This window comes from Armigeres subalbatus, unplaced genomic scaffold (genome assembly GCF_024139115.2).
Source record: "Armigeres subalbatus isolate Guangzhou_Male unplaced genomic scaffold, GZ_Asu_2 Contig561, whole genome shotgun sequence".
In the NCBI taxonomy this organism is placed as follows: Eukaryota; Metazoa; Arthropoda; class Insecta; order Diptera; family Culicidae; genus Armigeres; species Armigeres subalbatus.
Window position 1 is genome coordinate 370,181 of NW_026943327.1, and position 24,579 is coordinate 394,759.

Genomic DNA, 24,579 nt, shown 5'->3' on the forward strand with positions numbered 1-24,579 from the left:
TGTTAAAATAGTCCATTCTAGATATAATAGCATCAAAAAAAATTGTGGATACGCTAAAACTTTTCGAATTAACGACTAGAACAGTTTTGTTTGACAAAATTCCGTTCAAAATGATGGAAAATCAAAATGTTTCATTATTGTGAAAAAAACAAAATAACATGATTTCAGTACAATTGACGCAATATTGATGAAACTATAGTTAACGAGCATCCTATGCGACTATTGCAATGCGGAAAAAGGTAATTTAAAAAAAATTAAATCGTTTTACCCTACTGCATTTACACAAGAATAATTATTAATAATTAATTAGGGGAACAGACGGCTTTGGCAGGTTTTGTTCTATTATTGGCGGGGGGGTTTTTGTTGACCGAATTTTATGAAATTTGGCCACAATATTCTTTGATATGCAAAGAATGTTTGGGCCAAATTTGAGCATAATCAGTCATAAAAAACCTCCCTGCCAATAATAGAACAAAACCTGCCAAAGCCGTCACTACCCCTAATTATTATTATTGACGATCGTTAACTTCAACAGATTTTGTTCTAAATATTAATGCCAGGGTAAAATCAATCATTCTAAGGCTTTCGATATACGAACAATCATTCGGTTAAGTTTGGGCGTATTATGGTCTTAAATAAATTTTTGACAATAATTAAATGTGTTTTAAATCAACATTATTCGTATACATGCGATCAAAAAGGCCTTAGATAGGCCTTCATTGATATTGGCTTATTCTGATAACAGACCTATCAAAATTTCCAACAAGAACAAATTGTAGCATTCCTCTCAGTTTTAGTGGCTTCCAATATGTTCGTCTCTCTCGAGTTGCTATAATTCTTGTACATTTCCTACTGAACCATCATCGATCGCTCCGTGCGTTTTCCATACTTTGTTTTGCTTTGGTTGCTTCGATAAAACTGAAGTGCGCGGTGGCAGATGTGGGTAGAGAGAATGCAGCTGTCAGCCTGCTTAGGCGTATCATTTCTATCACGGAGTATATTTTGTTGACACGTAGTTGAAGATTGTTTTCATTTTAGCGAGATTTTGATACATATATGTGACTGAGCATTGATTTTGTGCATTATTTTAAAACATTTACAAACTTTGGAAGACCAAAATGACACCAAAATTGAAGTTATCAGACTTTGTGCTAAAGGTAAGTAAGATGGATGGGCTTTCTTCATTAGAAAAGTCGAATATATTGTTCCTTAAATGCAATTATCTTGTACGAGATGGTAGAGTTTTTGTTCACCTACTTATATTTGAATTATATAGAAGAAATGAAGAATTCAGTAGGTTTTGTTCCTTACTAATATCATTCGCAGTTAGTTCAGTTAGACGTCTTTGTGTCGTCTTACTCAAATATTGAACTCCGTCTCCGTGAAAAGTTTTTCTGTGAAATTATTGCTTATATGTCAAATAAAATGATTGTTCAATTCAATGGGATTGAATAAACACGATCATTGAGGTATATATGTTTTATTTTATTGTGGGAAGAACCAAATGCTCAAACAGTGACACATGTCAGTCAGAATTTGATCATAATCGGTCATTAAAACCTCACTTCACTTAAATTATGTCATTCGAAATATGAATTAGAAACTAAATTGTATTAAATTATTTGTTTCTGTGTTATCGAGATTTTCAGTCCGTGGCTGGCTTATCTCGTGAGAATTTATCCAAGTTCATGAAATTCATTAAATTCATGCACATAGATGAAATAAAAACTGGCGGTAATGCAAATATGGAAATTGAAACAATAAAGAGTTGAGTTTTTATTGAATTTACAAAAATATACCAACTTTACTGTTGTCCTCCTTATATCTAGGGAATCGGGACCTATGTATATGAATAACAAAATAAAATAATTGAGAGGTCCTCACTTTTGAGACGAGGCGTGAAAATTTGTCTTAGTAAATAAGAAGAAATTGTTGTAGATATTTAGTCCCCTTCAGCATGGACTTTGAAGTCGCGCGTCTTACCACTATGCTAAGAAAAGCCAAGGATGCAGTGGCGGTGCCAGCCTTTGTTACTTGATGGCGCACCACTTGGTTCAAAAACGTTGTCTTTGAGAACTATGTACATATATCGTGCTTGCGACGCACCACTGGTTAATCTTCAAGTTAATCTTCATTAGTGGAAACCATTTTTCACTGAAATCGTACAACAGTTTGGTGCCTTGAAGAAACAGTTGGTTAGCCATACATAGAAGTTAACAAATTTATAGTTGTACTTACACTTTGTTTCTTCATAAAATTTATTTCTTCTTCTATTCATAGAATAATCACTTGCATCAACCGCTAGTTTTTGCTAGCAGAAGCTAAAACCAAGTTTTATAGCAACACCATTGCATGAAATATTGCTTGCAATATGTCGCGTCGCGACGTTAGAGATGGCAATGCGTTGATTTGATGCCTGCATACAGTTGCTCACAGAATTGAGTGAACAACATGGATTAAACCGTCTAAGACGAATTAAGTACTATCCATTTAATTCCACCAGTTAATTTTCGTTAGCTTTGCAGATACGTATTTCGACCACAACTGTGTGGCCGTCTTCAGTGTCTTGTACTTGACTCGACTTAAGTCGACACTGACACTGAAGACGGCCACACAGTTGTGGTCGAAATACGTATCTGCAAAGATAACGAAAATTAACTGGTGGAATTAAATGGATAGTACTTAATTCGTCTTAGACGGTTTAATATATTCCACTAAAAGAGCTTAATATATTTTTCTGAACATGGATTAGATTTTAAGGTTCCCAGCATGCTTACTACCTATGGTCGCATAGCTATTTTGAACTGTTGAAGCGGCCGCAGTACATTTGCATGATTTGTTTCTCATTTCATGTAAAATTTTACAGCTTAATCTAAATGATTTTTAAATATCTATTTCACATTTCAATAAAATTTGTTGCGATGAATCTCCTTTCAATAACATACTTGTAAAAACACTTTATTCTACGCGTTTTATCACCGTAGTTGACTTTCAGTTGATTTGATACTATCAGATACTTGTGTGGTAGCGGAAATGACACGAGACATATTTTTTTCGCAACAACATGTTTTTAGCATAATTTGCAGAACATATATTAATCTATTTTCCCAAATTACCATATGTCGTCCGATTCAAAGATTCTGAATAAAAATTAATGATTATTATTAACTACATACAACAGTAACGATTCCTTAACCTCATTCTATCGGATCAAGTACTTTAAATATGCAAAATGTATCATTGAACAGATAAAAAATAAGAAACTTGCCAGTAGCTCTCGAATATGAAAGCCACAAGATATCGACGAATCAATAATGAATATGATGAATGTCTTAAGAGGAGAGGAAATCTGCAACTTGGGTGAAGCGATACCTAGATAGTACGAGATAGTGTAAGGCTGAATTCACTACTAACTAAAACCAACTCCCTTTGCACTAGCTAATTTCCTCCGGCCCGCAATTCTAAGGTCTAAGTCTAAGGTCTGTAAGTCTTAAACAGTATAGGTGGTCTTCTAGATAAGGCGGCATTTTGGGCCGCGGCGGGCACGCAAAGCAGTAAGCGCAATCCTAAAACAGCCACTACTTGCACTATTGCCGGAGAAAAAACTGGCTAGTACAAAGGAAGTTGATTTTAGAGGATTTCAATGAGTCGATTTTAGTGAATCCAAAATACTACCAGGGTATCATCAAGGGTATCAGGCCTCACAAAGATTTCCTGTCCTAAAAACACTGATGATATTATTATAGATTCATCGATTTCTTGTGGCTTTCACATTCCTAGAAAAGAAAATCAAATGATTATTTATCGAATTTATCATATTACATATGAAAAATATAAATACTTGAATAACAAAACGGAAAATTTTTGACACTGGTTTGTTTGTAGATACCGCATGAGTGCCAATGTTTTTTATTAAATCATGTCCTACATTGATTAAAAAATGTAAATATTTTCTACCTTTTGAATGTCAAAAAGGCACTCACTAGGCCGCCATTATCGAGCGCAAAATACTGGAATCATGGAAACACCTTCCATGCACCAAAATTAGCCGAAGTTGGACGCCATTATAAAAACTCTCGGAAAGCAATATGTCATGTATGACACACATAATTACAACAAAACTCTGCTTCTAAATCCCTGAAGAAGATGTAATAAACACCGAAACGTCAGATAGTAGACGCAAACCTGTTTTAGCTTGTCATAAAGAATGAAAAAACCAAAAAATACCGTCGTCAATAATCAATCATAGTCGGAAGCAACAATCAATGTTTAAAATAACAAAACTAGATAAAATAGTTTCAAAGACAAATCTTATATGTGCAACTTATGCAAAGTAGCAAAAAATTCTAGAGGGGCTAATTTAATCCTAAGTGGGGCTAAAGCCTCCCAAGCCCCCCTGTAGTTACGCTAGTGACAATAACTAGACATGCCCAAAAAACAAAAAATATAAATAAAATCTTTATTTCAATCACTTATGTCTAAATTATTACAATAACTGCGTAAGAACGACATACAAAATAAGTTAGGTGTCAACTACAGCGATAATTATTGATTTGTCATTAAAATTAGGGGGCTCATAACCGTCCAATAAGGGTGCCCAAACGTTATTGAGCCCCCAAATAGATTAAATTTACTGTATTAATACACATTGGAAATCGCTTTTAAAATTAAATTCTTTAATCTATAACATTTTGAAAAAGGTAAATAAAACTTCCGTGTTGTTTTTCTTATAAACAATTGATTTGTCCTTAGTTTAAAGTAGATATATCTATTTGCAACATAACATCATGTTACTTTTTATTCCATTCTTTATTTATTAGGCACTCTGTGTTACTTGACCGCTACTGTGCCGATATCCACTGTGGTATTCTGCTGTACAGAATCCACACAGAATCTATTTTTAGATTTCCATTATCATCATTTTGTCCTTGCCAGTCCATTTCATCGTGAGTCCATTGTGTCCGTTGTCCATGTCGTGCATCCAATGATCGTTGCATTGTTCGGTTGCCTTTTATACGGGTAACGTTGAAGGAATCCCGAATAGAAAATACAATAGAATTACATTAAAATATCATAAAATTACAATACATTTTATTAATGAACAATGAATTCTATTGTTTTTTCTATTGTATCAATTAAATTGCTTTAATGTTGTTCCAATAAAGGTACAATAAAATCTATTGACAGAAAAATGTTGACAATAGAATAGAATTACAATAAATTCTATTGTAATGGAAAAAATTTGTTCGAGGAAAAATCGATATTTTTATTGTTACGGTAACTAACAACCCCTATTTTCTATTGTAAAAGTGCCATTTATTTTTGCCAATATTTTTAATTGTTGTGCTATTGTGAGCAACAGTAGAGTTTATTGCAATTACAATTAAATTTATTGTATTGTTACAATAATATCTGTTGTAATTCTATTGGACTTTTTTATTAGGGATGCCTCCAAGAAGAACAAGTTGTCAGTCGTCATCAAGCGCCCGGTAAGGCGCGTACCCCAAAACGCTACCGTATGGAATGCGCGCATCCAGCGACTGACGAGGTTTTGATGGAGGGGCTGGGAAACGAACCCAACTACGCTACGGGACCCCCCTCTACATCATGTTACTATACCAAACAAATAACGGTTGTCAGAATGACAGCATCTGTTATCTGTCAAAAGATACGTAGAGGTGCCCATAACCGAACGGTGCCCACAACTGAATCTCTTCCCCTACTAAATTAAGAAAAAGAAATTGATATCATAAATTTCCACTAAACTTCTAAAAATTCTACCGAACCATTCTCTCGAATCTTTATGGTTTTCTAAATTTCTACAAATTATTAAGCTGAATTTCTTCTTCTTCTTGGCATTACATCCCCACACTGGGACAGAGCAGCCTCGCAGCTTTGTGTTTATTAAACACTTCCACAGTTATGGACTGCGAGATGTCTAAGCCAGGTTACCATTTTTGCATTCGTATATCATGAGGCTAACACGATGATACTTTTATTCCCAGGGAAGTCGAGACAATTTCCAATCCGAAAATTGCCTAGACCGGCACCGGGAATCGAACCCAGCCACCCTCAGCATGGTCTTGCTTTGTAGCCGCGCGTCCTACCGCACGGCTAAGGAAGGCCCCATGAATTTTAACCCAAATCCAATTTCAAAACTACCTCATGCTTTCAGAGGCACACAACTCGAAAGATAAAATACATATAGCAGTTAAAATATAACTGGTGCGGCCATTAATGTAGTAATTTTTGTACACAATAAATTTTGTTACTCTCTTACTCCTTCATTGACCTACAATTGCAGCGACGATTCAATGGAACTGCGATTCCAAACCGTCGGGTTCAGAATTGCATTTAACGTACAATACCTAATAATAAAAATCAGTGCTATTATATAGGCCTACATACCTAGGTTGAAACTTGCTGTGATAGGTGGTTTTCATATTCACCACTATTCTTGTTTACAGACGAACGAAACATTCGAACGAATGCAGTTCGTTCGAATTATTTATTCATTTGATTTTGCTGGCGTCAACGAGAATTCGCATCGGCTTTTGTTCGAAAGCGCATTCGTACGTAAACAAGAATAAGGGTGATTGTCTATCCGGAACAAAGTTAGTACGCTTTTAATACCGAAGTTGGAGTTTTCTCTAGATACAGGCAACTTACCCAACTTCGGAAGTAGTGCTCTGGATTCGCGCTAAACAGCGCATAAATTAGTTTGACAGATAAAATTTCGTTAGTCCCGACTTCGGAATTCTAATTTGATGCTATGCCGATAATACATAGGGGAACGGTTCACCACTTCATCTCATAGCTCCTATTTCCATCCCATCAAAAGCAAAGCAATGGAAATGAATATGGTTTGTCTATTATTTTTGTGATTTTTTTCAGCAGTAGGCACGCATGTTGACAAAAAGAAGCGACGAATTTGGTGCCGTATTTCTTTGTTTAGCGATGAGATTGATAAATGTACAGTGAGATGGAGATCGGAACAGTTCCCCTACCTTGGTTTTAATATTCTAGGTTTGAATGTGTCGATGATGATTTAGGTTGTCGTCTGTTTAGTCTCAACGATGCCCATTCTAATTAACGCAACAACAGTCAACGTAAACTATCTTCATGATAGAATAAGCTTTAGTAAAATGCAAACATCAAATCAAAAACTGGTGAGGTTTCGTTAAATGTTTTTTTTTCAACTAATTTTATTTGCTAATTATCTAATACATGCATTCATCTCTTAGACTAGGTGTTCCGTGTTTTCTTAACACTATCATCCGTATTTGCTATGTCATACTTTTAGTTATTATTAATACATTCAATTGCCTCTGGCAGTTAGGATATTTCCTCTGGTTGAATTGAACCATGTAGGAATTACAATGTTTTCTACTTAAACTAAACTTAACCTAATTTATACTAAGGTACAAGGAGCTAATCGTTGCAATAGAAGATTGCAACGATTTTTGTCTAAAATTGGAAATTATTTTGTTGGACATTTGTTGCAATGTCTCAATATTAGAAATTCTATGAAGTTCATTAGTACTATGCCACAGAGGCAACTTCAGAATCATTTTCAAAATTTTATTTTGAATCCTCTGAAGTGCCTTCTTTCTGGTATTGCAACAACTAGTCCATATTGGCACAGCATACAACATGGCAGGTCTAAAAATTTGTTTGGAAATCAAAAGTTTGTTCTTAAGACAATGTTTTGATTTTCTGTTTATAAGTGTATATAGACACTTAATATATTTGTTACATTTGGCTTGAAGGCCTGCAATGTGATTTTTAAAAGTTAATTTTTGATCTAGCAGAAGTCCTAAATATTTAGCTTCGCTAGACCAATTAATTGGAACCCCGTTCATAGTGACAATATGCCTGCTAGAAGGTTTCAAATAAGAAGCTCTCGGCTTATGTGGGAAAATTATAAGCTGAGTTTTGGAAGCATTCGGGGAAATTTTCCATTTTTGCAAGTAAGTGGAGAAAATATCCAAACTTTTTTGCAATCTACTACAAATGACACGAAGGCTTCGCCCTTTGGCTGAGAGACCTGTGTCATCTGCAAACAAAGATTTTTGACACCCTGGTGGTAAATCAGGTAAGTCAGAAGTAAAAATGTTATACAAAATGGGCCCCAGCATGCTGCCTTGGGGAACACCAGCTCTAACAGGTAATCTATCAGATTTAGAATTCTGATAGTTTACCTGCAGTGAGCGATCTGATAAATAATTTTGGATCAGTTTAATGATGTACAGAGGAAAATTAAAATTCATCAATTTTACAATTAAACCTTCATGCCAAACACTGTCAAATGCTTTCTCTATATCAAGAAGAGCAACTCCAGTCGAATATCCTTCAGATTTGATGAGCCGAATTAAATTCGTTACTCTTAATAACTGATGGGTGGTTGAATGCCCATGGCGAAAACCAAATTGCCCATCAGCAAAAATAGAATTGTCATTAATATGAGCCACCATTCTATTTAAAATAAGCTTTTAAACACGTTTGCTTATTGCAGAAAGCAAACTGATTGGGCGATAACTAGAAGCCTCAGCTGGATTTTTGTCCGATTTCAAATTTGGAACAACTTTGCCTTTTTTTTCATTTATCTGAGAAGTATGCCAATTTAAAACATTTGTTACAAAATAATCAAAGAGGATAAAGAGCTATCATTAAGTTTTCTGATTAGTATGTAGAAAATACCACCATCACCCGGGGCTTTCATTTTTTTAAATTTTCTAGTAATAGATCTCACTTCATCCAAATTAGTTCCCAACGAAGGGTCAAAAACATTATCTTGATTGAGAATGTCTTCGAAGCTCCGTGTAACCTGATCCTCAATTGGACTAGTGAGACCTAGACTAAAATTATGGGCACTCTCGAACTGCTGAGCAAGTTTTTGAGCCTTTTCGCCATTTGTTAATAAAATTTTATTCCCCTCTTTAAGCGCTGGAATTGGCTTTTGAGGTTTTTTTTAAGAATTTTTGTTAATTTCCAAAAGGGTTTCGAACTGCGATCCAACTTCGAAACATTATTCTCAAAGTTGGTTTTTCTCAGAATAGCGAAACGTTTTTTAATTTCATTTTGCAAATCTCGCCAAATAACTTTCAACGCGGGATCGCGAGTTCTTTGGTATTGTCTTCTTCTCACATTTTTAAGACGGATCAGTAGCTGAAGATCGTCGTCAATAATAATGGAGTTGAATTTAACTTCACATTTCGGAATTGCAATTCCTCTGGCTTCGACAATTAAATTTGTCAAAGATACGAGAGCATTATCAATATCACTTTTGGTATCGAGAGGAATATCAACATCAAAATTCCTATCGATATAGGTACGTTTTATATAAATCCCAATCAGCTCTATGATAATTAAAAGTAGAGCTGATTGGATTATAAATGGCTTCTTGTGAGATTTCAAACGTCACAGGAAGGTGATCAGAGTCAAAGTCAGCATGAGTTACCAATTGGCCACACAGCTGACTTGAATCCGTTAAAACTAAATCAATTGTAAAAGGATTTTGACTGGAAGAAAAACAAGTTGGTCCATTGGGATATTGAATAGTATAATATCCCGCAGAACAATCTTCAAATAAAATTTTACCATTGGAATTGCTTTGAGCATTATTCCATGAACGGTGTTTGGCATTGAAGTCACCAATTACGAAGAATTTTGATTTGTTGCGAGTCCGAATTTGAAGATCAGCTTTCAACAAATTCTTTTGCTGCCCATTGCATTGAAAAGGCAAGTAGGCTGCAATGAAGGAAAATTGTCCAAAATTTGTTTCAACAGAAACTCCCAAGGTTTCAAAAACTTTGGTTTCGAACGAAGAAAATAATTTATGTTTGATACGTCTATTGATGACAATGGCGACCCCACCACAGGCGCTGTCAAGACGATCATTTCTGTAGATAAAATAATTTGGATCTCTTTTAATGGAGAGTCCTGGTTTTAAATAAGTTTCAGTTATAATGGCAATTTGCACATTATGAACTGTTAGGAAGTTGAATAATTAATCTTCCTTACCCTCTAGAGAGCGTTCCAATTTAGAACTTTCACACAATTATTTGTATCCATTGAAACGGAGTCTGATAACAATTTTTGTGTGTACTTTATACCAACCTGAACAGCTTCAGGAATGGTATTTGCTTTGAACATTGCATCAATCATGTGATGCAATTGTTCAGTTAAAAAATCAAAATCGGAAGCAGTCATGCTACCTGAATTGGCAACATGACCGTTATTTTCCGTTGGGACATGGGTATAAACCTCATTTTGAGAAGAGAAATTTTGTCTACCAGCAGCGATGGTTGCATACGTAGGTACCGTGGAGCATCGAAATCCGTACACTTAACCAGTTTAGTATATGAAAAAGTCATTAGAAAATAGGAATCGAATGTAAATAAAACGATTGTCATTGACACAGGAACATGAAGGCTCCTACTTTTGAAGTGTTTCACTTTTACTCATTAAAACCACGAAAAACATGATAAAATAATGAATAAAATCTACTACTCCTGACTCGAAATCCGTCCACCGTGGACGGATTTCGAATCAAAGGATCAAAATCCGTACAGCTATTTTTTTTAACTAAATATTTAAATTGAAGCAGTCTGACTGACTAAACTAACGCTGTAAATAGTTCGAATCGCACCTTGAGAAGCGGTTTCTTCGATTTGTATTCCGCTTATCTTATGTAAAGATTCGCAATAAGCAATTAAAACACAGCTACTTTTGGTGTAATTATGCTCAAGCCGAAAACAAAATGGCGGCAAAAACTCCGCGTTTGGTGGGTGGCGATTTGTTTTTGATTTTTGTTGTTTTAATTTCAAAGCCTTCTTTCCATTTCTATGCCCTAGAAGCTTACTGCCAAGTATTTGAACAGGATAAGATAAATTATTTCTTCATGAATTACCTTTAATCTCCTTTAATGCATTGATATCCCAGAAGGTGGACGGATTTCGGTGCTGTACGGATTTCGGTCCCGCACGGTACATTCGAAAAATTGGAATTTACTGAAGTCCTTGCTACCCGTTGACGAGCGGCAAAATTTGTTTGTGAATTGTGGTGGGTATGAATTGCTCGACCGGTAACTGGTTTCGAAATTTGAGCGTTTGAAAAATTTCTACCCGTCGAATCTGGGATCCGATTGGAATTTCCCGTCATAAATTTTGCACGGGAATTCAAAACTTTTTTGCGTGAAGGGCATTCCCAGAAATTGGATTTATGATTGCCCCCACAATTTGCGCACTTAAATTTATTGGAATCTTCTCTCACAGGACATTCGTCCTTGGCGTGAGAGGCTCCACCACAAATCATGCATTTAGCATCCATGTGACAATGTTTGGTTCCATGACCCCACTTTTGGCACTTACGGCACTGGGTGGGGTTTTGGAAATTTCCCCCAGGCCTGCGGAAATGTTCCCATGTAACACGGACATGAGACATAATACAGGCCTTTTCCAAACTTTTCATATTATTTAGTTCACTTTTGTTAAAATGAACTAAATAAAATTCTTGTGAAATGCCCCTCTGGGAAGTACCAGAGTGGGATTTCTTTTTCATCTTAATTACTTGGACTGGTGAAAATCCAAGTAATTGAGAAATTTCAATTCTAATCTCATCCAGTCATTTATCATCACTGGGGAGACCTTTCAAGACGACTTTGAACAATCGCTCAGTTTTGTCGTCGTATGTGAAGAATTTATGGCGCTTCTCAGTTAAATACTTAAGAAGACGTTTGCGATCGTCAAAGGATCCCGGCAAAACGCGGCAGTCACCCTTCCTAGCAATCTGAAATGAAACTCAAGGTTACTCAAGATTTCATTCCGAAAGCCAGAAAACTCGGCAACAGATACCACAATTGGCGGAATCCGTTGTTTCTTCGCATGAATTGAATCACCTGGGCTAAAGGTAGATTCGATTTGCTCAATTTCATCATTAATCAAATCGAACTGATTGCTCAGTTCGATAGGAGAAGAAATAATGTCAACGTTCGATTTAGAAGGAATATCTGAAGTCTCCAGCTTCCTTCTATTTTTTCCGCGCTTGGGCAGGACGGTCTTGAAACCTTGTTTCTTTGAAGGAAGTGGAGAATTCAGAGACTCCCCCTTCCTCTTGTTTTTATTAATGCTCATGGCTGAGCGTGGAGACGTGACCTTCTAAGAGGTTTTTTCCCAGAACGGTGTCCCTGCAGGATTACCACCGCTTGTCGGAATTTTTCTTCCGCAAACAGGTCCAACGTAAAACGAAGGCACGGGTCCTTGCAAAGATCGTAACGGGATCAGTGGGTACAAATAGCGCTGAGAAGCACTGTTGAAATTAAAATAGCTTCGGGTAGTATTAAAAACTTCATTCGGCAAAGAGAGAAAGAACTGCACAGCACGAAAGCACGATGCGGTCTAATTCATTAAATGTTTGTTTTAGGCTTTTTAACCGGTTCTCTGAAAACCTTATCATTGAACGACAATTACCAGGTTTCTTATATCAGGGTTCACTTACTTCGACAGTTGTTGCGAGAGGTTAGCGCGAGTGTTTTTTTTTTAAAATAAGTAAAAGGCATGTGGGTGGACTTTATATATCAAGCGAAAGGTTTTACTTCCTGCTCCTCAGAACAGCTGTGAAAACCACAATAAAATTTGTTATAATCATCAAAATTGATAAATCCATAATAGGAACGCATGCACCAGTTGTGGCACTATTCTTAATTTTGGTTCCTTATTTGGCAAATCCCATTGTTTTCTTATGGGACTGGCCAAATAGGGACCACTAGTGCGACAACTGGTGCAAAGGACGTCAAAAATTAAGCAAAATGAATGTTTACATTTATGCTTCGCTTGTTTTGGAGGAGATCAAAGGTTTTTTTGTGTCATATGAATATGCTTTATCAATATGCACTTGGTTTGCGGTGATTTGATTGGCCATTTGGCATATAAAGCACTAGTGCGACAATTGGTGCTATAGCCACAACTGGTACATCTACCCTATTTATTACCAGAATAGGGGCAGTGCATAGAAGTCTTCTCCATTCAGCAAGGTCCATGACTGCACGTCGCCAACCACGCAGTCTGTGGAGGGTCCGAAAATGGTCCTCCACCTGATCGATCCACCTTGCCTGCTGTGTCGACCCACCGGAGTCTTCCGATTTTCGCGGTATGAACGATGGATGGTTCTCCCAACAGCTGATGCAACTCGTGGTTCATTCGCCTCCTCCACGTATACACCATAGATGGTACGCAGCACTTTTCTTTCGAAAACTCCAAGAGTGCAGTGCATTGAGAGTGCATTGGTCCTCCACGAGCATCGTCCAGGTCTCGTGTCCGTAGAGAATTACCGGTCTAACAAGCGTTTTGTAGATAGTCAGTTTGGTTCGGCGCGGCGAACTCTATTCGATCGGATGGTTTTGCGGAGTCCAAAGTACGTACAATTTTCTGCCACAATGCATCTCCGGGCCCGGGGCAGCAGGGACATGTCCAAGCGCGTGACGATCCCCCCCAGGCCATCTGCGAGTTGTGGTTCCTGCCTAGGATGTGGTGGGGTTTGACAGCTTCCCAAGCAACACATTTCAGACTAACTTGGTTGCAGCAAGTTGATTGTGATCGAATCGGTTTATAAGTAGCTTGCTGTAACTGATGTGGAACATGTGTGCTACTCGGGTTCGTTAACCTTCCTAATACATTAGAAACATTCCGTGACGATAGTTCGAACGAGCCAGACGTGTGTGCTGTGTCTCATCGCGGATTGTGTTCGATAGTGCGAGTGCTATTGTGTGGTGCGTATCCTACCTACGGATCCAAGGCGATCACTGTCGGCGAGGGGAAGTAGCTGCTTCTGGCGACGCCAGTGAAGCAGGCTATTGTTACTGCTGCTACCTACAGCAGCAGCCGCAGATAAGTGGCAAAGATTGTTGTATTGTTCTCCCACAGAGTGGGTCTGATTAGAATAGTTTGAATTAGTTTTTTATTGGTTTTTTCTAATTAGTTAATAGTTATTAGTTCTTAGCTTGTAATAACTATACTTCCAACACCTTGCGAGGTGATAATGGAGGCGGAGACTGCGGAGGGCAGTGGGCCTCCCAAAGATGGTGGTCGCACACGATTCTACCATGCATCTTCTCCTGGGCCTTGGGTTGTTTACTTTCGGCAGAAAGTGAAAAGCCTAGATTTTCTCGGCATTAAGCGAGATTTGACGCGTCGTTTTCCGAAAACTGATTTCCATCAGGTAAATCGGAACAAACTACGCATAACCGCACCTACATACAAGGATGCAAACGAAATCGCTAAAGACAAGGCCTACAATGTTGAATATTTGGTTTATGTCCCCTCGCGGGAGGTCGAAATCGAAGGTGTGATCAACGCAGCGAGCCTGACTTGCAAGGATGTACTTGCGGGAAAAGGCCGCTTAAAGAATGCAATGGAGTCTACTGTGGATATTCTGGATTGCAAGGAGTTGCATTCAGCTGCCATGGTGACGTTTGCCGGTTCGATTCTCCCAAAATATGTAGATATTGAAAATATGTTATTTCCGGTGCGTCTTTTTGTGCCGAGGGTGTTCAATTGTACCAACTGCAAACAGTTGGGGCACACTGCCGAGTTTTGCGACAACAAGCCCCGTTGTGGCAAATGTTTTGAAAAGCATAGGAGGAGTCCTGTCAACAACAAGCTACAAAGTGCGCTTATTGTGGCATGGATCCTCCCCATGGTTTGCAAGAATGCCCGGTGTACAAAAGCGCACCCAAAAGTGAAGCGCTCGTTGGTACAGCGCTCCAAGCAGTCGTATGCGGAAATGGTTAAGTCGCAAGACACATCCGCCACAACCACCGCCACGGCTGCTATTTCAGCTGCCGTTCGAGTAAGTGATTACTACGATTCTATTGCCACTGATGAATTGGACTCCGACGTAGCTGATATGGATGATTCTTCGAGGTACACGTGCCCGAAAAGAGGAAGCAACCGTCTTCCCGGGATCGCGCCGTAAGAGAACAAAAGTCATCCATAAAGCTTGCCAAAATCTGAAGGTAATGGGGATTATTTAAAATCCCGAAGCAATCTGTCTTCACTGCTCCTTTGGATCCCTAGTTGCAGCAAGACATTCCCGCCATTGCCTAAAACCGATGTTTCCAAGAAACATCCGGTTAGGAAGAATCAATGAAAGAAAAATGCAATTCGCACTTCCAGAAAAAATATTCCGTCCAAGCGAGGATTGATCTCCTTTAAGGACCTCGTTTTTTGAATTTGTTCAATATTCCGAATTCATTGAGGCCACTCATTGACCTCTTTATACCAACAGTAGAAAGTTATCTGAAGCAATTGACTGTTTCATGGCCCCTTCTTGCAGAAATTGTATCTTTCGATGGATAATACGGCCATGCAAGATACAATCACTGTGCTGCAGTGGAACTGTCATAGTCTGAAAAATAAATTAGACGTGTTCAAGTTTTTGATTCGCAATACCGATTGCGATATATTTGCACTCTGTGAAACATGGCTTTCTTCTGAAGATGAAATCAACTTCCACGATTTTAATATTATTCGCCAAGATCGGGATGATCATTATGGTGGCGTTCTTTTGGGGATCAAAAAGTGCTACTCCTTCTACAGAATTCCCATTCCGACTGTTAATGGCCTAGAGATCGTCGCTTGCCAAATAAATGTAAAGAATAAAGATCTTTGCATAGCTTCAGTGTACATTCCTCCAAATGCCTCTATTAATCGTCGACATTTTGGAGCGCAGTCTCCCTCCTATCATCTCCAGTATTGATATTGGGTGATATGAACGCACATGGTATTGGATGGGGCGAAACGTATGACGATTATAGAGCGCCTATTTTCTATGATTTGTGTGACGATTTCAATTTGAATATTTTGAACACTGGTGAAGTAACTCGAATAGGACCAAATGGTCAACAAAGCCGTATTGATCTGTCTTTATGTTCAAATTCACTATCATTAGATTGCACGTGGAAGGTAATTCAAGATCCCCATGGTAGTGACCATATGCCGATAGTCACCACAATTAAGAGTGGCTATCAACAATCTGAGCCAGTTAATGTTCCTTTCGATCTCACGAAGAACATTGACTGGCATCGGCGGTAAAAATTGGTATTGAATCAACTGATACTCTTCCCCTTTGGATGAATATCGATTCCTTACTGAGTTGATTACGAAAAGCGCACGAGAATCGCAGAAACGGCGCGTTCCAAGAACAACTGACATCAGAAGACCAGCCACTCCTGGATGGGAAGATGAATGTACTAAGTTGTATTCTGAGAAATCTGATGCCTTCAAGGCCTTCCGTAAACACGGAAGGTCAGAGCTTTGAAGAGTATTTGAGGCTCGAAAGAAAACTCAAAAATCTTCTCAAGGCAAAAAACGTAGCTACTGGCGACGTTTTGTCGAGGACTATCACGAGAAACCTCAATGACAACACTTTGGAAAACGGCTCGCAACATGCGGAACCGCATTTCCACCAATGAGAGTGAAGAATACTCCAATCGATGGATATTCAACTTCGCAAAAAGGTCTGCCCAGATTCCGTACCAGCAGAACCGCTATTTCGAGAATCAGTCACTGATCCCGGTTCATTGGGTGGACCATTCACAATGCTGGAACTTTCTATGTCTCTTCTTTCATCGAATAACTCTGCTCCGGGATGCGATAACATCAAATTCAATCTTCTTAAAAACCTCCCAGATATCGCAAAAGACGATTACTTGACCTGTACAACTGTTTCATGGAGTACAACATTGTGCCACCTGAATGGCGACAGGTCAAAGTAATAGCTATTCAAAAAGCCTGGGAAACCAGCGTCTAATCACAATTCATACCGACCGATTGCCATGCTATCATGCATGAGAAAATTATTGGAGAAAATGATCCTTTCAAGAGTCGACCATTGGGTCGAAGAAAATGCATTGCTTTCAAATACTCAGTTTGGATTTAGAAAAGGGAAAGGAACAAACGATTGTCTAGCGTTGCTTTCTTCAGATATACAACTGGCCTTTGCGCACAAGGAGCAATTGGCTTCAGTATTCTTGGACATTAAGGGCGCTTTTGATTCAGTTTCCATAGAAGTACTGTCAGACAATCTGCACAGTAATGGATTACCCGTTATTTTGAATAATTTCTTGTACAATTTGTTGTCAGAAAACAAATGAACTTCACACTCGGCACTCTGACAACTTCCAGAACTAGTTACATGGGCCTTCCCCAAGGTTCATGTTTAAGTCCCTTGCTTTATAATTTCTATGTCAAAGATATTGACAATTGTTTGGAAGGACAATGCACGCTGAGACAACTTGCAGATGATGCCGTGGTCTCTCTAAGAGGTCCATGTGCAGCTGTCTTGCAAGGACCATTGCAAAGTACCCTGGATAATCTGACTGTTTGGGCCAGACATTTAGGGATCGAGTTTCCACCGCAAAAGCTCAGCTGGTTGTGTTTACTAAGAAGCGGTACCCTGCTCAACTAAAACTAAAGCTGTTGAATGTTGACATCAAACAATTTCTATTTTCTAAATACCTTGGGGTTTGGTTTGATTCCAAATGTACCTGGGAACTCCTTGTTGATTATTTGAAAGAAGAATGCCGGAAAAGGATCAATTTTCTACGTTCTATCTCCGGAACATGGTGGGGTGCTCACCCGGAAGACCTCATCAAACTCTATAGAACGACTATTCTCTCTGTTTTAGAGTATGGCTCCTTCTGCTTCCTCTCAGCAGCTGATTGCCACCTGATCAAATTGGAACGAATTCAGTATCGTTGTTTGCGTATTGCCCTTGGCTGCATGCATTCAACGCATAACATGAGCCTGGAGGTGCTTGCTGGAGTCACTCCTTTAAAGCACCGTTACTGGGAGCTCTCGCTTAGAATACTCATCAAATGTGGAACAAGTAACACACTTGTTCTAGATAACTTCGATAATATGCTTGAACTAACTTGTCGTTCAAGATTCCTGAGAGTTTATCTCAACTACATATCATCAGATCTTTGTCTTCCGTGTTATAATCCCCTCGAGTTCACTTCACCAACGACAGTTCCTCAATTGTATACGATCTGTCCATGAAACATGCTATTCAAGGAATACCAGATCATCTTCGACAAATATCTATTCCCTCACTTTTTCTGATAAATATGAACATGTCAATTGCAACAACAGATATTTCACTGATGGTTCTCGCATCAACGGATCCACTGGCTTCGGTGTTTTCAATGTAACTTCAACCACCTTCCGAAAACTTCAGGAACCGTGTTCGGTTTATGTTGCTGAGCTGGCAGCAATTAACTTCGCTTTGGGGATAATTTCCAATCAGCCCGTAGACCATTATTTCATCTTCTCGGATAGTCTTAGTTCTATCGAGGCACTCCGGTCGATGAAACCTGTTAAGCACGCATCTTACTTTCTTACAAACATAAGAGAGCAGATGCGTGTTTTGGTCGAAAGATCATTCAAGATTACCTTTGTTTGGGTCCCATCTCACTGCTCAATCTACGGCAATGAGAAGGCAGGCTCGCTGGCAAAGGTGGGCGCACAGGAAGGTGAGGTTTATGATAGACAATTCTCGAGTAACGAGTTTTTCCCATTAGTCCGTCAGAGTACTCTTCAAAGTTGGCAAAGGAATTGGACACACAATGAACTCGGACGGTGGCTATTTTCCATAGTTCCAAATGTTTCTGGGCGAGCGTGGTTCAGAGGTGAGGACTTAAGTCGAGGTTTCATTCGCGTGATGTCGAGACTTATGTCCAATCACTATTCACTAAACGCACATCTGTACAGAATAAACCTTGTCGAAAGCAACTTATGTAGGTGCGGAGCCGGTTATGATGACATCGATCACGTAGTTTGGTTCTGCTCGGAAAATGACGCCTCCAGAGAGCGACTATTGGATACCCTAGTGGCCCGAGGTAAACAACCCTTCAGGGAAATTCGAGGTGTTTTGGGGGATCGTGATGCGGTCTATATGCAGGCCATTTATAGTTTCATTTGTGATTCTGACATCAAAATCTATTTTTTTTTCTTCTTCTGTCAAAGTTTTTTTTGTACTGTCTCTGTCTCTATGTTCCGTAGATCTCCGTTACTCAGGCCATCCGGAAGACGCTCCCAGTAGAACCAATCCTCGAGCACGACGACACGCCACATCGTCCCTTACGCCAAATGCCCGGATCAGCAGCCGAAATTCCTTGATTCCGAATCCTAAGCCTCGTCCATCCTTTAATATTGTAAACTAACCTCGAGTCACCACGAGTACGCTGGCTCCTATCCCTCTCTTACTAACTGAAAAAATGACATTGATTGTATATATCACAAAGAAATATGGCTCCGTAAAGTGTTATACACGCCTGAGCCTACCAAATAAACGAATTTGGAAAAAAAAAAAAAAAAAAAATACATTAGAAAAAAGTGACACATTGCGCATTGGGGCCAACTGTATTTGCTATCTTGTATATGCCATTTCTGGGCAAATTTATCTCTAGAGCGGTCATCAGAGAGCCCTCTGGAAGATCCGGAAAATCCGTAAAAGTAGCCAATTCCAAAAGTTAATCTCAGCTTCGCGATTTTTTCGTAATCATTCATTCTGCCAAATTGTGGGTGCAATCTATAGTTAAAGTCTTCTGTGACCCCCAAATGTCCCAGAAACGGTCCTCCGGAAGATCCGGAACATTCGTAAAAGTGGCCAATTTTAAACTTCATCACAGAGTGGATCAACTACCAGGAGAGCTGTTTAAACATGGTGGTTAGGCACTGGCGCTGCGCTGGGTACTTACCAAAGTTTGGGAGGATGACGTTCTGCCGCAGGAGTGGATGGAGGTTGTCGTGTGTCTCATCTACAAAAAAGGCGATAAGCTGGATTGTAGCAACTAAACAGCGCAATCACATTGCTGAACGCTGCCTACAAGGTACTCTCCCATATTTTATGACGCCGACTAACACCAATTGCAAGAGAGTTCCAACCAACCAGTGGAACACAAGCGAATTTCACTACGTCTAAGGGGAAGACTCGGATACAGGGTGTAAAATGAAAATTTCAAAATTTGGGACCGTCACGAATCATGTAAGATTAATAATAGGTCCTTTATCTTTCGATGGATTTCAAAGATTTATATATCAATCGATTCGCAAACTCTCCACCAATTTGCCAGTAGTATTGTTATTTTTGATTATCCACGTTAAACTATTAAAAATTTCTTTCTTTCGTGCATTTTGCATTCCTCATACAGTGCATTCTAGTCCTTGGTAATTGTCTACTTTTAGGGTGTTATCAATTATTGAACTAGGGTGTATGAATGGGATGGTCCAGCTGCAAGACAGTGGAGTCCTGTACTCCCTTACTCCCTCGCAGAATGGGAGGTGTTTCTAAAGCTGCATAATAGTGTCGGTGGGATGAAACCTATCTTCGATACAGAGCGGAATAATTGCTTCAGTGTTCTATATTTGGTTTTAGGTAGTTTACGTCGAGCGGTCGTGTCTTGTAAACAACCCAAGTTTTTTTTCCCGGATGACACATATGCCAAGTTTTTGACACCCTGACTTTGTTCTTCCAGCGCATCGCCAAGGTGACGGCCCAATGCAGTGGTGAACTGTTCGGCATCATGACCCAGGGAACGCTCACCGTCCTGGGGTTCATACTGGAAAGCAAGGAAGAATCGACCACCATGAACTACCGGAAAGCCCAGAACAACTTTCCCACCGAGGTGGATCTGTGCGGATTGATTAAGTTTGGACCGTGCAGCGATGCCGAGGCACATCTGGGCGAAATCCTTCAGGATGTGGACATCACGGATAATCCTATTCTGCTTAATTGCGATGCCAATGGGGATCTGAAGGCGTCACTCTTCAAGCATGGTCAACTGGAGGCAATTAGCTATGAAGTGATTAGCGAAGCAGATTTGTTCCGGGATTACATGTTCCTGAGGCTGCAGTGTAGTTTGGAACTGTTTTGCGAGCTGAATGAGAAGTCCATTGCAGAGAACTCGTTCATACTACGAAAACGTTTGGCGTCGGGAAATGTCGCGTTCAGCCTGGCCGGTACGGGAGTTATACTAAATGGAGGTTCGACCGGGTGCCAGGTTGTAGGTGCGAGCGGTGAAGATACGGTAGAGTCGTTAAATGCATTAACAGTTAAAACCGAAGATGATGGCTTCGGTTCGAAAGGCGGTAAGAAAAAATCGCCTTTGAACTTGATTCCTTCGGAGTATCAGGTATTGAATATCAACATGCTGGTGAAGAAGTCAAAAGACACCCAAGACGAGCGTCTCAGGAGGGAGGCGTGTAATGTTACGATAGATAGTAAAAACGGTATGTTATTTTGTACTTTTAAGCCTTGTCATTGGTAGCATGTGGATTATTTGTTTTAGGTTGTGGAAAAATGAGAGTACCGTTACAAGTCGATGTACTTAGTATGCTGCATAAAGAGACGAAATCCCTTCTTTGCTATGACGTTTTGGTGGAAAGCATATGCCGTGCGTTGCGACTGATGGAGCACAGTTTTTTGGAACAGTTAGACAAATTTAGCCAAATTTATGTGTCGAAGTGCTATCACATGTATCCAGATGGACTTGGCCATTTCTGGACTTGCGTTTATCCAGTTGGTGACACCGTGCCAGAGGACGGTATGATCATATTTTGGTTGAATAAGGATTCAATTCGAATATTTAATCACTTTTGCTTACAGATGAATTCCTTTTGGACAAGCGAAGACTCCTCCACCAACAATTCGGAGTACCTGCCAATCGGCCCTATTTCCGAAAAGCCAATGGCTTCCGTTTCAAAGAAGGGAAAAGTAAATTACTTTTCAACCCACACGTTGGAGTTAAACGTCAATGTAAAAATCTGCTATTTCTGTAAAATATCAGCGTTATTATCCGTATTTCTTTTTGTAGTGACGGACGGGAAACTATCTGTGGTTCAAGGACGGTACAGTTACCATCACTACATGCAGGATGGCTTCAACGACGATGGCTGGGGCTGTGCTTATCGATCACTGCAAACCCTCATATCCTGGTTCATCTATCAAGGATACGCAGACGTTCGGATTCCGTCGCATGACGACATTCAGAAGTATTTGGTCAGAGTGGGAGATAAGCCGGCAACATTCGTGGGTTCTCGTCAGTGGATAGGATCGACGGAGGTATCAATGTGCATGAACGAGTTCGTGAAAGTGGATTCCAAGATAATGCATGTCAGTTCTGGGGCGGATCTGGCAATGAAGGGATCCGAATTGGCATATCATTTCGAAACACAGGGAACGCCGATCATGATTGGAGGTGGTGTGTTAGCACACACCATTCTAGGTGTGGATTTTGATCGCAATACAGGAGATTTGAAGTTTTTGATTCTGGATCCTCATTATACAGGGGTAGACGAAGTTGGAACTGTGTTAGCGAAAGGATGGTGTGGTTGGAAGGGTATTGAATTTTGGGATAAAAAGGCGTATTATAATCTGTGCATGCCACAGCGACCATACATATTTTGAAGGAGTGATGCAGATGTAATAAAGCATTTTTCATTATCTATTTTTATTTTTTTCTACCGAAATTGCCGAAAGTAGGAACACCTAAGAACGAGTTGCTAACTGTCGAATTGATACATGGTCACAACCTCTCCTATCTGCTCATCTGAAAACATATACTGAACAAACTGTATTTTCCTGGCCTTTGTCTGAACTGCCTGTGCGATTTTGTAGTTGCTGGTCAAATAGCGAATTTTGCCCCAAATTTGGTTGTAATCGATGTTTGTGGAAGACGCAAACAACCATGAGATAGGATATTGAAAAAAGCATAAGTAAAATTCCCCACAGACCATCCGGATTTAGACATAAGTTTCACCCTGCTTGACCTTGAGAATTTATAATTTATGGAATAACTCTCTCTAACTAATAACAAATTTCTGAAGCGTTGTACTCGGAATCCCTGGAGAAAGTTTCTCTGAATTCATCTTCTTGAAGCTCCTGAAATTCCTGGAGGAATTTTCTCGGAATTCCTTAAGGAGTTTTATCGGAATATATATAATCTATAGGAATATATATATATATATATATTCTATAGGAAGAAATTCCCTTTGTATCGTTGGAAGAATCCTAAGAGCGTTTCATCCAGAGTTCCAGGACAAAGTTACTCATAAGAAAATTATTTTGAGCTTTTTAGTGGAATGTTTTCACCTGTCATAAGACGAGTTTATACAATCCCATTGAATTCCACCACTTAATTGTATCTTGACAGATACGTATTTCGACCTCAAAAGTAAGGCCGTCTTCAGTGTCTCGTACTTGACTCGACTCGTCGACTCGTCGAGTCAAGTACGAGACACTGAAGACGGCCTTACTTTTGAGGTCGAAATACGTATCTGTCAAGAAAGTTACTCAGTTACCCTTGAAGGGTAGGTATTTCTCGGCCGCCGCTTCTTATAGAAAAAAAAAGCTTCTTGGAAAACTTCTGGAAATGGTCACCATTGGAGGCCACGCTCAGCAATGAGCATTAATAAAACAAGGGGAGTCTCTGAATTCTCCACTTCCTTTTAAGAAACAAGGTTTCAAGACCGTCCTGCCAAAGCACGGAAAAATAGAAGGAAGATGGAGACTTCAGATATTCCTTCTAATTCTAACATTGGAAATAATTCTTCTCCTATCGAACTGAGCAATCAGTTCGATTTGATTCATGACAAAATTGAGCAAATCGAATCTACCTCTAGCCCAGGTGATTCGATCCATGCGAAAAAGCAAAGGATTCTGCCAATTGTGGTATCTGTTGCCGAGGCTTTAGGAATGAGATTTCGAGTATCCTTCATGTGATCAAGTTTTCATTTCAGATTGCCAGGAAGGGTGACTGCCGCGTTTTGTCGGGATCCTTTGTCGATCACAAATGTCTTCTTCAGTACTTAACTGTAAAGCGGCATAAAGTCTTCACATACGACGACATAACCGAGCGTTTATTCAAAGTCGTCTTGACATGATTGATGCAATGTTCAAAGCAAATACCAAAACTGAAGCTGTTCAGGTTGGTATCAAATTTACTCAAACAATTATTATTGGACAACGTTTTAATAAATTCAAATAATTCTTTGAAAATTTTAAATCGGAATGCCCGCTGTTTGAAGACTAAGGAAGATGATTTATACGACTTCCTATCAGTTTATAATGTGCACATTACCGTAATAACTGAAACATTTAAAACCTGGTCTTTTCATCAAAAGAGATCCAAATTATTTTATTTATCCAAATCATCGTCTTGACAGCGCCTATGGTGGGGCCGCAATTGTCATTAAATAATAGACTTATCGAACATAAATTATATTCTTTGTTTGAAACCAAAGTTTTCGAAACCTTGGGAGTTTCTATTGAAACAAATTTTGGACAATTCTCTTTTATTGCTGCCTAGGTACTTGCCTTTCCAGTGCAATGGGCAGCAAAGGAATTGGTTGAGAGCTGATCTTCAAATTCTAACTCGCAACAAATCCAAATTTTTCATAATTGGTGACTTCAATGCCAAACACCGTTCATGGAATAATGCTCAAAGGAATTCCAATGGTAAAATTTTATTTGAAGATTGTTCTGCGGGATATTATTCCATTCAATATCCCAATGGATCAA

General features: G+C 39.2%; 1 protein-coding gene across 1 annotated transcript; it reads left to right on the forward strand.

Annotated features, from left to right (window-relative positions):
* Positions 1–927: 927 nt before the first annotated feature.
* Positions 928–22,503, forward strand: LOC134204408 (probable Ufm1-specific protease 2). The gene is made up of 5 exons (XM_062679229.1): positions 928–1,157; positions 20,537–21,290; positions 21,350–21,604; positions 21,667–21,816; positions 21,875–22,503. Exons 1-5 carry the CDS (start codon positions 1,119–1,121, stop codon positions 22,465–22,467), a joined length of 1,791 nt encoding a protein of 596 aa, XP_062535213.1. The 5' UTR covers positions 928–1,118; the 3' UTR covers positions 22,468–22,503.
* Positions 22,504–24,579: the final 2,076 nt, after the last annotated feature.

Coding starts and splice junctions, on each gene's coding strand:
- LOC134204408 (XM_062679229.1), top strand. CDS start 1,119: ATGACACCAAAATTGAAGTTATCAGACTTTGTGCTAAAG. Junction 1,158..20,536: donor TATCAGACTTTGTGCTAAAG/GTAAGTAAGATG, acceptor TTGTTCTTCCAG/CGCATCGCCAAGGTGACGGC. Junction 21,605..21,666: donor TGACACCGTGCCAGAGGACG/GTATGATCATAT, acceptor TTTTGCTTACAG/ATGAATTCCTTTTGGACAAG.